This window comes from Solanum tuberosum, unplaced genomic scaffold (assembly GCF_000226075.1).
Source record: "Solanum tuberosum cultivar DM 1-3 516 R44 unplaced genomic scaffold, SolTub_3.0 scf01004, whole genome shotgun sequence".
NCBI classification, from domain to species: Eukaryota; Viridiplantae; Streptophyta; class Magnoliopsida; order Solanales; family Solanaceae; genus Solanum; species Solanum tuberosum.
In genome coordinates, this window is record NW_006239898.1 from 12,275 (window position 1) to 27,713 (window position 15,439).

Sequence of the window (15,439 nt, forward strand, 5' to 3'; positions counted from 1 at the left end):
ACTGTCTATGAAGCCTCTAAAACAAAGAGGGATGTCGGGACAGGACCCCCGATCATCCTAACATCTGAAAGACTAGAAAGCAAATAAAGGAGTGCTCCAAAATGCAAGTAGGCTCACCAACAGACTCTGAATGCTCAAGCTAGATCAACGAGACGCTGGATGCTGATCCTGGTTACCTACGTCTGCATCATAAGACGATGCAGGCCAACTGGCATCAGTACATTGAATGTACGAGTATGCGAGTTGGAATGCTAACAAACATAAGCTCGGAAGAGATTATGGAAGAAACACCTACCTGGCTCTTCTCAACTCATGGAAACTCAACTCAATATAAAGCAATAAAACACATGCGATATATATATAAAGCTTATAAAACAACTGAAAACAATCTTAGTTCGTTAAAGATAAAGAGATAACAAACTTAACTTTACTCATTTAGAAATTAATATAACTTATGTGGGAGATTTTCTAACTGACAACCATCACTATGAGCCTAAGTGCTGGTACAACGTTTTACCTCACATTGCCAAGGACCGTCTTATACCTTGCCATCGGTATAAAACCTGAACTACTAAGTGAATCCATTAGTCTATGCTTAAACGCACTAAGGAATCATCTAAAAAGTATTATCCTTTTTTTGCCCATGATGGCTACATGGTTTTATGAGGACTTGAGTTAATATGAACTCGCGTCCCCATATCGGTGCTTAATACTACTCCCAAAATATACTTAGCTCATATGTTTTTAAAAACAACTTCTTCTCTGGTTTGAGATAATTGCTCAAACTTAGCTTAAAAAACTCTCTTGGAATCAATGTTCCTTTTTCTTGCTTAAATATGAAAACATTTATGAACTCTTTGGGATTACTTAGTTACCATATACTTTTGAAGAAATGAACTTCAATCTCTACTCTTTACTCAACTTGAACTTTAAGTCTTAAAACAAAGTTAAAAGAATTTGCAAACGAATTCTTGAAAAGACTCGAAGAACTTCCTAAACTTGGCTCTTAAACTTTCCTTGAATTTGAATTTATGGATTCAAGGTTGTGATTCATGTTTCTGGATGATTTCTAGGTGTTTAGAAGTCATTTTGAGTTAGTTAGAATCAATTGGAAAGAGTTAGGACACTTTAGAATAACTTAAATAGGCTAAACGATGAAAAACTGGTGAAAAACTCCGATCCGAGCGTGTCCCTAGCGCACCGCGCCAGACCCCAACTTACTAGGGCTTGTTTTGGGTGCACTGCAGGCGTACCACCCCAGCCTCCTGGCGCTATGGGGGCGCGACGCGCTTGGCCCTCCCTAGGTGCGTCTGACAAGTTTTTCTACTCGTTTTCTGATCCTAAATCATTTTAAATCTGATTCTTTTTCCCAAATTTCACCTTAGATTCATGTACCCAAATCATATACACAAAATCTAATCCAAACAACTCCAGGAAACAACACTTAATCATCAAGAAACTCCTAACTCACCACTAATATTCAAGAACGAAATCAATTCATGAACAACTATCAAAAATATCAATTTCCAAATCTTTTAGAAAGAAAATATGTTGAATTAAACATGCTTGGCGCGTGGGTGAACTAACCCATCGCTATGTGATCTCACATACCTTGTAGGGATCACCCTCAACGAATTCCACAACCAAACTTTGACGATCTTGAGCGTTCATGCTCCTTCTTCTCTTTTCTCCTTAGCCCTAGCGTGAAATCCCCAAATTCTAAAACTGATTAAAATCTGATTTGACCCATAATAAACTCCTAAAAATGGATTAAAATAATAAGGCAATGAAAAGACTAAAATACCCCTTAAAATTTCGGATTGGACAATTCTCTAATCCAACAGCCCAACTTCCTAAGGGCTTAACTCACTCATTCGAACTCGGAATCGTGCAAACTTGGCGGCGTTGGAAAGATCATTTCATGATTTTTCCAACCATATCTGTAACTACACCTAACTCATCATGATCTAAGAGTTATGGTCGTTTGAAGTTGACCAAAAACTCACTTTAACTTAAAATTTTCCAGATTTCCTTATACTTTCCAAAAATGACTATTTCCATATTTTAAACTTCTTTCTAGTTCTTCCTAGTTGCGAGATGTTACACAAGTTGTTGACTATCCTGGTTAAAACTGGTAAGGGACATGTGATTGTTATTGTATGCATAATGAGATGAAGGGCTTGAATTTTGGGTTTGTAATAAGGGTAAAAAATAGTTATATTACTTCAGGTAGGTTGGAATGGTATGTGACCTCTTGGACCTCCTAAGGTTTTGATGTTGGTGTTGGTGAGTAGTTGTGTTTGGTGGGGATTGATTCATTTTATCTGGTTCATTTGAAGATGGTAGGTAATTATTTTGTGGTGTTAAGGCCACATGTGTGGGACTAGGAGGCTGATCAGCATTAGTGACAATAACAATGGTGTCACCATCCATCATATGAACTTTGTTAGGAGTACTATTAGCGGAGTGCAATATATTCTGATTTTTATTCAACTTTTTCAGTATTGTAGAAAAATAGAATTAACTTCAGATAGAATAAAAGGAAAAACATTTTCATAAAATGACATATCTCTGGAAGCATGTATTTTCTTAGTGCTCAAGTCTAAAACCATATACCCTTTTGTGTTGAAAGGATATCCTACAAAGATGTGAGGTGTGGTTCTTGGTTCAAACTTGTCTTTGTGACTGTTGAGAGTAGGGAAACAAAGGCACCCAAAAGCCTTAAGGTAAGAGTAGGCAGGTTGTTTATTATACAACACTTTAAAATAAGTTTTGCTATGGAGAACTGAGTTGGGCAGTCTGTTTATCAAACAAGTTGTTGTAAGTATGCACTCTCCCAAGTATCTAGTAGGTAGTTTTGATTGGTATAGTAGTGCCCTAGCAACTTCAAGAAGATGTTTGTGTTTTCTCTCTACCACACCATTTTGTTGTAGTGTGTATGGGCAGGATCTTTGGTGTATTATTCCTTTTTCTTGCAGGTACGTATTTGTCTCATTTCTGATGAATTCTGACCCATTGTCAGTTCTAATGGACTTAATAGTGACTGTGAACTGGTTTTCTACAAGGGACACACAAGATTTTATGGTCTGGAGGGCAACTAAGAAGTTGAGTCCATGTAGACCTACTAAAGTTATCAACAATCGTCAAGAAGTATTTATAGCTATTATGAGTAGGTACATGGTAAGGTCCCCACAAATCTAGATGAAGGAGGTCAAAACATTTAGTACTGGAAATGGTGGTTTTTATTGGAAATGGTGATCTTGTTTGTCTGGCCATGGGACAAACAATGCATACAAAATGTTGTTTTGGTGAGAAGGATATGGGAATAGAGAAAATTCCTTTCATTATGACAAAGGGCACATGGCCTAGCCTGTTATGCCATAAGTGATCAATGCAATTTCCATGAGACATGCATAACATGAGAGGATTATCAAAAGTGGAATTCACACCAGAAGATGCAATGGTAGAAGTATAGTTGAAACTAGGAGTCACAATATCACTTCTTTCATTACAAGGCAAATCAACAACATCAAACGAGGAATTACATGAAATGGATTTAGAATTGCAGAATTAGAAAGTAAACTAGGATGAATAGAAATAGAATGTAAACTAGAATGAACAGATGAAAGTTTGTTGTGTGATCCAACAGTTGAGACAGTGGAGTTAGGACAAAGAGTGTGACATTTTGAACACAAGAAATAGAGTCCATTATGTGCTCTACCAATCTCCAGAGGGCTCTTCATTGAAGGGCCCTGCATTAAATAAGAAGAAGAGTTGAAACTGATCACTCATTTATCATGAGAAACTAAGCAATGATCTGATATTAAATTGATTTAAAACTAGGTACAAACAGAACTTTATACAAAGTTAATGAAGAATTCAAACATGCATCACCAATTTCTGTCACTTTTACTCTATAGCCATTTGGTAGGGTAGCTATAAAAGGGTAGGGTAATGGTCTAATGTTGATTAATAATGTTTTGTCTAAGGTTATATGGTTTGAGGCCACCGGAATCTATGATCCATGAATTATTAGACAAGTTGGAGCACTTACATGACAAACAACCACTATCAGTAATTGAAGAAGAACAGGTTAGAGTACCTGCAAAATTCACAGCTCCACCTACAATGTTGTTTGCAACTTCTCTAGCTGAATTTCTAGTGTTGTTCCCTCCTTGAGTCTGAATGTGTTCCAAGATACTCACCGGCTGATCAAGTTGCTGCTTGGTTATAGTTGTATTCCTCCTGTCGGGTACATATCTGTCTTCACTGCCTTCAGGACCCTTTCCTTTGTAATCATCATGAGAACCATGAGCAACAACTGATGTCCCTGATGCATTTTTACCCTTTGTGAACTTGAAATTCGATGGGAAACCATGAAGTTTATAGCACTTATCCTTCGTATGTCCAGCCTTTTTACAGTACTCATAGAAGATATTTGACCTGTTAGGAAGTCTACTTCCCCCATTTCCCTTAGAGGAAGAAGATGCATAGTTTGTCCTGAAATTTGTGCTAGAACTAGAACTGGCAGCAACATTCACATGAAGGGAAGTGGAATCAAAATTGAGTTTGCCATAAGGTTCGACCTCTCTGTGCCTTTCCTCCTATACTAGATTAGAAAAAGCTTAAGCCATAGTAGGCAGGGGATTCATCATCAATATGCTACTCCGAACTATCGTGTATACCTCATTTAATGCCATGAGGAATTAAATGAGGCATCTATCTAACTCAACCTTATGCATCTTCAACTTACTTCTACAAGTGCACAAGCATGTGCACTGAGAACTAGTGTCGAGAGTGCTAAGTTCCTCCCACAGTTTGCACATTTTGGTATAGTAACCATTAACATCGAGATTATCTTGAGCGAGTTCGTTGATTTCATGTTGCAATTGATACAATTTAGCACCATTGGCTTGATCGTACCTGCCAGCCAATTCATCCCAAAGTTCCTTTGCATTGTTGACATACTGCAGACTGTCGGCAAGATCTTTTAAGAGTGAATCGAGAAGCCACAAAGTGACCGTGTCGTCACATCATTTCCACTGGGCAAACGCAACTGAATCTAGAGAAGGCCTTGCAATTTTCCCATTGATGAAGCCAGTCTTATTCTTCACTGACAGAGCTCGAAGGATTCCCCGTGTCCATGAACGATAACCTATTCCATAAAAAAGTGAGTGGAACAATAGCAGATCCGACGCTTTCAGATGGATGCATATAGAAGATATTGGAGGATATGCTTACAGCAGGGTCCTGAACTGGAATTTGAAGAGCAGGTTCCTGATCGATATTGGGTTCCATGATTGCCTGAGATTGAGACGAAATTGAGAGAAGAATGAGTGCGGAAAGACGAGCGGAAGACGAATCTTACAGGTATGATACCATGTCAAATTGAGGAGAAGTTGTGGAGAATTTCAGTTCTCCATTGAAGAAGCTTCGAGAAGAAAGAAGAAGGAAGAGAGAAGGGCAGAGCCCTGAGATCGATCAAGAGTAATTGGGGAGATGAAAAGTTGATTTATCTCAACTGCAACCTACAATTTATACAAGTGTGTTATTCTCTTATCACAAGAAATTGTTGTAAAGTAAAGCTAACTAACATAATAAGAAATAACTAACTTCTAACTAATTTAGAAGCCAAGTAATCTATATCTCAACATAGACTTGTATTGATTCAAGTTCTCTTTCATGTGATGAACCTTAAAGTGGGATCTTAAAAATGATAGTATTAATATCTCCACCAAATTTTGAATAATTTTGCAGTGCTACTTTATTGAACGAGCCACCCCACATGACACAAGGCATCCAACTACCCTCCTACCATCATTTTAATTTTGATAATTAAAGGAATGGGTAACCATCATGAATGATGATCGTTTGAACAACTTCTAGCACAATTCATCCTCCATAAATTGTTTTTTTTTGAGGATTTTTTGGTCTATTTTATTGTCCTTTGGCACCAGACCAGAATAATGAATTATCAAGTATCAGGTGGTCTGGAAATTCGAAGACGTCAAATCAAGTTGCAAACTCAATGAACCATTGGTAATCCTAGAAAAATTTTATTATTGATGAGGCACAACTAAGGCTGGGCACCGGAACGGGTTGTACCGGTACCGTTCTGATACCATTCCGGTCCATTTCGGTTCGGTAGTATTCGGGACGGGATGGGATACATTGAACCGGTACACGAAACGGAACGGTATCATGATTTGGTACCGATATACAGGTACCAGTTCATCGCGGTTCATTCCGGTTCCGTTCCGGTCCGGTCCCGGTAATCATTTTATTAATAAAATAATATTTTGTCATTATTTACTTTTATTAGCATTTCTTTTTGTTTATTTAATTTTTTAAAATTACAAACTTAAGTTATTTAACTTACAAGTTATAAGTATAACTTATAAACTTCAAAAGATTCAAATCTTTAAAACTTATAACATAACTACATAAGCTCAAATACTTTAAAAAAAAAACTTTATTAAACTTAACTTACAAACTTATATACGTAAAAATTAAAAAAATAATACTTTAAAATAAAACTTAAGTAAAATTATTATAAATTTTAAAACTTAAATACTATAAACTAATATAACTTAGAAGATAAAAAAACATTCGTATTTTCGTAATTCAAAATAACTCAAAAAAAATAATTATTTTTTGAAAAAGCTATATGTGCCGTCCCGTTTATCCCATCCCATTCCATTCCGGTCCGTCCCGGTTCTATCCCGGTATATAGTGGGACGGGATGGAACTGAGCCTCCATCCCGATAGTTCCGATCCGGTTCATCCCAGTACCGGTCAACAACCCGGTCAAACCGTCTCATTCCGGTCCGGTGCCCAGCCTTAGGCACAACTAGTACTAGTTGTATGAGGGAATTATTTTATTCATTTATATTCTGACTCATAGGACCCACATTATATTTTTCTTCTTTGCCTTTTATTTCTCTTTCCTACTCTTCTCTTTCCTCTTTTTTCTCATTTTATGTTTTTTCTAAATCTTTTTTAAACCAATATAATTACTCACTTAGTTTGTATATATGAAAATAATTTATTTTTTAAAAATCATTATTTTTTTCTAAATAATTAAAGGTTAAGAGTATAAAAAAGTTCAAGTTAGTTCTTTGAATTGTCACTTATGTCATAAAAAATGACCACTAAAATTATTTTTTTCTTTCATTTTTCATTTATCATACATTAAAAAATTTATCTTCATATTTCATATTTTTTTTAACTTCTACTTTTAGGACTCATTCAAACATAAGAATTATTTCTTTAAAAAAAAAATATTTTTTCATTTAATTTGAAAATTGATATTTGATAATGAAAATTTGAATACAACTTTTTCAATTCGAACATATATTTTAAATCTGAAAAACATGTTAGTATAATCTGATTTTTCAACTCACTTTTCATTTTTGAAATTGTATTTAAGTACATTCAAACATGAATATCATTTCAAATATTTTGTTTTACAAAAATAAAACATGACTCTATGTTCAACTATAATACCGTTTATTTCAAATACAGTAAAAAATATATGTTTGAATTATAGAGCCAAATGCCAAATAATAATAACCATAACCATGTTTTCTATGCTCATAACCCCTTATATTTAATGTGTAATTTTAATAACAACTGTTTCATTATTTTTTTTTATAAGTTTTATATATAGCTTTAATTGTATTTGTGTTAAAATAAATTATTTTTTCATATACACTTGTAATTAAATTAATTTCAAAATAGATTTAGGAAAAAAAAAACAGAAAATAAGAAAAAAAAAGAAGAGGAAAGAGAAGGGCATGAAAGAGAAATCAAAGGCAAAGAAGAAAAAAATAAAACATGGGTTCCTAGGTTACAACATAAACTAATAAAATAATTCCCTCATACAACTAGTACTAGTTGTGCCTCATGCATAATAAAAAATTTCGCATACGTACATCAAACAATAACTTTTTATTTTATTTTGTCTTGTTCTTTCTGTTTGGTGTTTGTATAATTGTATCTAGAGTTCTGATTTTGTTGCAGTGAAAATATGGTTGTAACAACTCCAATTTCACAATAAAACATTCAAATATTATAATCGCTAAACTCAAAGTTACAATGGAAAATGGAACTAATAAGGAATCGCAAAACAATGATGAACTAGTAAAACAAAGAAACTATTGAAGAAGATAACTAGAAGGAAGATGAGAAGCTTAGACTCAAAGAAAGGGGATGAGAGGACTAGCCATTTTTCTCAACAATTTGCATAAACCGTTCATTCTCATCATTACCCTTTTTACCTAGTTGTTAATTGGGCCTAGTTCCTAAATCAACCTTGGTGAAGCCTTCCAATTTTGTTGCTTCTTTTCAGCCCAATAACTAGTTGTGTGGCATCTGTGTAGTTATTGACCTTGGGCCGAGGCTGGTTCATAACAATACTCCCGTCCTCAATAACAACCTTGTCCTCAAGGTTCGAATCAAGAACAATCTCGTGTCCTCCATAGTAACGCCTATCGAGATGGCCTCCTCTGTAAGGGATGGTAAATAGTGACATCAGATTCTCTGAAGGGTTATGCTCAAGAGCCTTCCATTGCCTAGCTTTCTGAAGCTTAAAAATATAAGCATAATCTGGATCAATATGTCCAAATAACGCCTTCCACTGCTTTTTCCATATATGTTGCACTAAACTAACATGATTGAATACTAAGAGAAACTCCAATGAACTATTAAAATGTTCTGATGCATCAATGCCTACATGGTTTTTCCCAAGACAGTAAACTTGTTCACTCCACAATGTAACTACTAAAAAGTAAGGAACGGAACTACTATTTGGAAACATACTCTCGTTGGCACCATAAGATAGAGGAATATCATGTATACCAGGATCAAATGGATGATTTGCAAAGGTGAGAGAAATAACCAAACCTAGTGAGGAATAAGAATAAGGTTGAAGAGTTATGCTCGAGTCAGAATCGTTGTTTGGCGAAACACTGTATAGAGCCTTCGTGAAAATATTGCACACAAAATAAGTTGGAGAACTCAAAGCCATCCATTTGTTCTGCCTTCGTGCAGCCCTCAATTGGTTCCCTACTAACCGCTCCAAAATCTTGTACCAAAACTTTGGTGACAGAATAAATTCAGAGATTTCCACCTTGTCACTAGAACCTTTTACAATCATGAACACGAAACTAAAACCAGATTTCCAATTAGAAAAAGTTGGTTCAATTTCAATTAGAGATTTAGCAGGTTCCACAGTACGAAGAATGTAGAGAACTGACCCAAATAACTGAAATGTGTCCATCATGAAAAAGAGCGTGAATACAGATGTTGTAGGGTGCAATCGATGAACTTGTAGGCATCCACCAAAGGTTACAATGAGCAGATTCACACCGGGATCATAGGGGAATGGATTTAAGGCACATTGATCACTGGTCGTGGAATCAAAATGACATACACATATTTTAATGATCTCCTTGAAATAATCCACAGCCATGAAATAATAAGAGTCTGCAAACCCATGTATTGTGGTACGCATAATAGAACCGGGATCGAATGGAAATTAATACGGGGAGAATGGAAGTTTAGTGGGATCGATTTCATTTAAGTGAGCAATTATACCATTGCTGGAACTACAAGCTGAGAGCATACAAGAGAGTGCAAACAACATTTCGTCAAACATGACAAGGTTACTGGAATCATACCTAACTGTGAAAATTGTGTGAAACCTTTCATCGAACACCTTGGTTTCAGGTTTTACGACATCGTTCTCCAGTGAATTGGCAACTTTCATGTCAACATCCCTAAAAGGTATTTCAGCGAACACCTTGTAGGCGGATATTCCTGAGATCTCTAATTTTCCACCACTCAGCCAGAGTATTCCAGCGTTCAAACCAAATGGGAAGTCGTGGACAACACATTCCTGAAGCGAGGTTTGAATGCAATCATCAACAGTCTCTGAATCAGAGGCCACTATATTATCGAAGACAAGGGTGGATTCATCAAAAGACAAGGCATGATCCCCCTTATCGTCGTCAGATGAGTCCACATCTAGAGGCACTGGATCCGCAACGACTGACTGGGAGTAAGAAGACAGTGTGCCTTGGACATTGTCGAGTTTGCAGAGTCTATAAGAGAAGTTCTCGTCCAACTTCCGCATCATATCAAGGACGTTGACATTGTCACTGATCATGTTAGAGTCATTACAAAAATGCAATGCCAATTTCTCGGTGAAGTGTTTCCAGTCAAAAAATTGTTTGTTGCGATACAACCATTGGAACCAATCATAAGCAGCACCATCGAGATAAAAAGGGGCAAGAGGTAGCCATTCCTTTTCCGAGAATCCAAGATATGTGAAATATTGCTCCGTCCTAAAAATCCACCCAGTTGGATTGCCGCCGCTAAATTTATTGAGTACCATCAATGCCATTGGAGTACTCTCAATGAAAGCACCAATGTAACAACTCCAATTTCACAATAGAACATTCAAATATTATAATCGCTAAGCTCAAAGTTACAGTGGAAAATGGAACTAACAAGGAATCGCAAAACAATAATGAAGTAGTAAAACAAAGAAACTATTGAAGAAGATAACTAGAAGGAAGATGAGAAGCTTAGACTCAAAGAAAGGAAATGAGGACTAGACATTTTTCTCAACAATTTGCATAAACCGTTCTTTCTCATTGTCACCCTTTTTACCTAGTTGTTAATTGGGCCTGGGTTCCAAATCAACCTTGGTGAAGGCCTTCCAATTTTGTTGCTTCTTTTCGGCCCAATAACTAGTTGTGTGGCATCTGTGTAGTTATTGACCTTGGGCCGAGGCTGGTTCATAACAATGGCATTCTCTATATATGAATGAATGAAAGGGTAAAGTACATTGAAGAGATCCATCTAGATTGAACACTCACAATTATGGGTGCTAGAGTTCATAACAATCTGAGCTATGCATCTATAAGTAAAATCAAGCCTTCAAAGAAAGAGATTGAAATTTCTCAATTTGAGAGGATAGCATTCGAGAGAGTAACATTGATGTGCACTTTCACAATAAAGACAAATCACTTGCTATTTCAAATTGTCATCGATCAATTAGCTATCTTCACAATAAAAAGAACAATTACTCTGCTAACGGACTGCATGACAATGGATTGATGTACTTCCGCAAGAAATTAAGAGAAAGAAGTTAAACTTGGCAGTTTAATTTAGGTAATATATCATCAATTAGCCATCTTGCTATCCAACGGTATGCATTTTGTGTCAAATGAACTCCATCCCAACTGATGTGAGTACTCGGATCAACACACACAGGAACTCTTGGAGCACCACATCTTCTATGTACATCATAATTATATTCTCCTCCTATTCCACAACATGCTTTTTGCAAGGAGTTGTTGTCGAATCCTGAAAATGTAGTACAAGGAAGTTGGTAAATGCATATGGTTTTCTTCCCCTTTTCACTTATGTATGTAGTAATTCAACCTTATAATTAGGAAAAGGAAATGATATACTATCTTTTAAGCACTTACCAAGACTGCCGGCATTTTGTAGAAGCCACAGAAAGGCGTTGTAGTAGTCACCATAAATCAGTGTAATGTTTGGGTAATCTTTCTTCAACTCATCAATGGCTTGTTGCAAATTACGATTGAAGAATATTGCAAAGTTATTTAAGTCTTTCAAGCAATGGTACTCATCATAGGCAGTTGAGATGTTGGTCATGAATTTTGTTAGGAAAATTGGGTGACAACCTATTGGGAAGTTGCCTGGAACTATAATTTGAGTAGCCCCAAAACCGATGACCCTCTGAAAAAAGTAATTGATCACTAGAAAACAAATTTTAATCAAATAAAAGAAGTAATCAAGAAGGAAAAGGTAAATAGAAGCGTAAAATCAATCCCCCACCTCAAAATTGAGAAGTGTAATTCACTATTATACTGGCTTTCTTAATGATGGAACTCTAAAGAAGACGATCTTTAAATTGCTTATATACTCAACGAAGATAACTAGTACTATTTCTAGCAAGGGGTATTCATAATGATGGCGTTTGGATTTAATTAGTAGGATATTACAGACTATCAGATTGAGACAAGTGACAAGAGGAAGAGAGGGGTTAAAACAACAATCATAACCTATATGTCCTTAATTATACTTTAAAAGAATTTATGTTCTATGTATTTGCCAGCAAACAATATATTTACACAATTGGAAGGCTAGAAGGGACAAAAAAAGATCTCAACACACAATCACAATCTTTTGAGTGCACACAAAGGTAAACCCCTACAATAGCTTGCAAATCACACTGAAGAGATAAACTGCATTAGGCAAATTCCGTGGGACGAGCTTGACCTTGAAGGCAGTTGTATGTAAGTGGTTTCGAACTTGAAACCTCCGTTATAAAAGTCGCAAGCCAAACCATCTTAGCAAGGAGTTTCAAACTAAAGACCTCTATTATGGAAGGGTAAAAAAGAAGGATGTTATTATTTCTTCAACAAATTCAGATCTGTAGTGGACTCTGAGTAGGAAGTTACCATTACTCACGAGGCCTCTAACTCCCTTCCAACCATTCACGATTGTGAGAAAGGCTATTTAAATTTTGAAAATTAAAGGACTAAACTCACTTTAACGCCATGAATGATGGTCTGAACAACTTCCGGCACCATTCTTCGCGACTCGTCCATGGTTTTACCTTGTGATAAGCCATAAATGAATTCGTTTCCTCCAATTTCTCCAACTAAGAAAAGTGACTTGTTCATTTTTTCTGGGCAATCTAAGAAGAAAATAATTAATTGGATATATAGTTAGTGCAATTTGCAGAAGCAAATAATCATATTTAGCAAATTAATGAATTACCAGGGGAGCAGGTGATCTGGAAATGAGAAGACATCCAATCAAGTTGCACACTCAATGAACTATTTGTAAGTGCTATATTAACAATGTTGTTCCCTGCGAGGGATTTGGCAGATAAAGCAGTACACCCAGCTACTGCAAAATTCACACCATGTCTAAAATCTGCATTTTCATCCTTGTATGGATTTAGCAGAGGAAGACCAGATTCCACAGCTGTACGTTTTGATAGAGAAATTAATCCTAAAAATCATCAAACACAAATCTATAGTAATTGGGGGTTCAATTCAAACCTATGAAATCAATGATGAGCATGCCATTAGAACAACGCCCAGTTGCATTCTGGTAAAAATCCATTCCATAAGGAAGTGCTCCACATGACAAATTAGCTCCACAAAGGGTCTCTCTGATGCAATTGCCGGTATCGGAAAGTGAATCACCAAATTGATATATTTTATCAAATCTGCAATTCATCAATAGTGGATTTTGAAGCTTTAATACTTGTTGAGCATCGCCGACTTTCACCATTAAAATGAGCAAAGAAAGAAGCAAGGTTATTGTTGCTGCCATTTCAATTTGCCAGACAAAACTATTGTGCTTATACACACTATTCTACATATATTCAGTAGCAGTATTATTTTTCCTGCAGGAAGTACAAGAGCCACGAGAAATTAATTAATTAACATTGATTCTCCGTGTTATCTAAATGCCAGCTAGCCCAGATTTACTACTTTTTAAAAGAAAAAGGGTCAAATATACCCCCTTGCTATTTAAAATAATTTGATTCAATTATACCATTGGAGGAACGTGCAACTGATTTCCACGGATTTATAATAAGTTTAAGGGCCCGTTTGGCCATGCGATATGGTATCATGATATGGAATCATGACATGAAATTGAAGGTTTGTTTGGACATGCGATATGGAATTTTTGTGTGGTATATTTTCTCATAAACATAAAAATCTCATAAGTTGTAAAACTATTAAAATAGCCCCAATTGTTTATTCAATCTTATCAAATAAACAAAAATTATAAAATCGCATAATAAATTATTACAAAGTTATTTGTTCTTCACTTAAGTAATTGTTTCATCTAACTTTAATTTAATTTAAAAAAATTGAACATAAATTGTACTTGATATGCTCATATCTCTCAACTACTCTTGCAAATAACCTATAAAGTAGAAAAAAAACATATATTAGTGAGTAAATATTAACTTAGAAGTTAAATACACTAAGATAAAAATTAACAAACATCACTGACTTCTAACTATTTACAAGAAAAATCAATAGTTAAATATTATTGAATAACGAAATTTTAAAAAGTTACCACAAGTTTGAGTCAAAAAACACTTCTAATAAAATTTAATCAAAAAAATTATAACTAGTCCACTTGACTAAATATTAATAACTAATTGATCAAATTTTCCCAAGTCCTCAATCAATTGGACTTGATATTCTTCAGTCATGTGAACGAACATTTTGAAATACTAAGATTAAGAAAGTGCGGCACCGCCAATGAAAATTGTCTTTTATCAATATTATGCTTAGTCATAAGATTAAGACGTTTTTTTTATTATGAAAAATCAAAAAAGTATTACTCCCTTCGTTCTTATTTATATTCATCAAATTTAAAGTAATAATAAATTTTAAAAAGTAATGATGTGATTATAAATTTTATTTACATATGAAACAAATGGTTAGTAGATATAAATGTGGGGTTGTTTTTAACAAAATATAAACTCATGGATCAATTATTGTATTAAAATATCTCAAATCATGATATGGAATCACATGATGATTCTATATCATGGTTTTTGGAGAATATGGTATCACCTCTCATGATATGGAATCATGAGATGGAATCAGCGTAAAATAACATGTCCAAACGCTGATTCCATCTCACGACACCATATCGTGATATGGTATCGCATGGCCAAACGCCTACTAAATCATCTGCGATCTTTTAAATTTTTTCATATAATTCAATTAGACACTTGAACTTAAACTTGTATCTATTAAATTGTGTTGCTTATTAAATGAAACAGATATATAATTATGCTTAAGAGTTTGACTTATTAGATATTGACTTTTAAATATACTAATCTGCTAATCAATCAATAAGCCATCGGTTGGTTAGATACCGAATTAGTAATTAACAGGTGACTATCGAACGATGTATTGGCCCAATCATTTTATACTCTCTTCTTTTACTCACTCACCAATATATTAATCTCTCATTAAATAAAATAATTTTTCCATCCCTACTTAAATAATTGGTAATTTTGTAAATATAAATCACAATGAAAAATATATGAAAGTCTAAATATTAATGGTACATGCATTTATTTATGAAATATACTTACGATAATAATGTAACTATGATAATTTTTAACGATTAATAATTTATTCAGAAAATTGAATGATCTCCTCTCGCACCGATAAATTGTTAACTATGAATTTTGTTGTTGTTTTTACATGTTTGTGTGTAAGAAATTTATGAAAAAATAATAATTTGGAAGAATTCATATAGACTAATATCAAAGAAACATTTTATTTTATTGATAAGAAAAGAGATTTTTTCTTGGGGGGGGGGGGGGGGGGGTGAAAAAAATAACAACCTCGGG

At 34.9% G+C, this 15,439-nt stretch overlaps 1 protein-coding gene across 2 annotated transcripts; it reads right to left on the bottom strand.

Moving 5' to 3' along the window:
- Positions 1 to 10,963: 10,963 nt before the first annotated feature.
- LOC102600150 (GDSL esterase/lipase At5g03980-like) lies at positions 10,964 to 13,501 on the bottom strand. Of its 2 annotated transcripts, none has more exons than XM_015305719.1 (5): positions 13,107 to 13,501; positions 12,820 to 13,029; positions 12,588 to 12,727; positions 11,499 to 11,772; positions 10,964 to 11,373 (listed from the first exon to the last, which is right to left on the bottom strand). In XM_015305719.1, the coding sequence occupies exons 1-5, from the start codon at positions 13,381 to 13,383 to the stop codon at positions 11,156 to 11,158; spliced, it is 1,119 nt and encodes a 372-aa protein (XP_015161205.1). In that variant the 5' UTR covers positions 13,384 to 13,501; the 3' UTR covers positions 10,964 to 11,155. The 2 variants fall into 2 exon arrangements, with proteins under 2 accessions (XP_015161205.1, XP_006367844.1); XM_006367782.2 differs by having other exon boundaries at positions 12,588 to 12,736; positions 13,107 to 13,500.
- Positions 13,502 to 15,439: the final 1,938 nt, after the last annotated feature.

Excerpts from the sequence above, each read along its gene's own strand:
- LOC102600150 (XM_006367782.2), bottom strand. The coding sequence starts at position 13,383 with ATGGCAGCAACAATAACCTTGCTTCTTTCTTTGCTCATTTTAATGGTG. Across the intron at positions 13,030-13,106 it reads GCTCATCATTGATTTCATAG|CTGTGGAATCTGGTCTTCCT; the intron begins GTTTGAATTGAA and ends CAAAACGTACAG. Across the intron at positions 11,374-11,498 it reads ACAAAATGCCGGCAGTCTTG|GATTCGACAACAACTCCTTG; the intron begins GTAAGTGCTTAA and ends CTACATTTTCAG.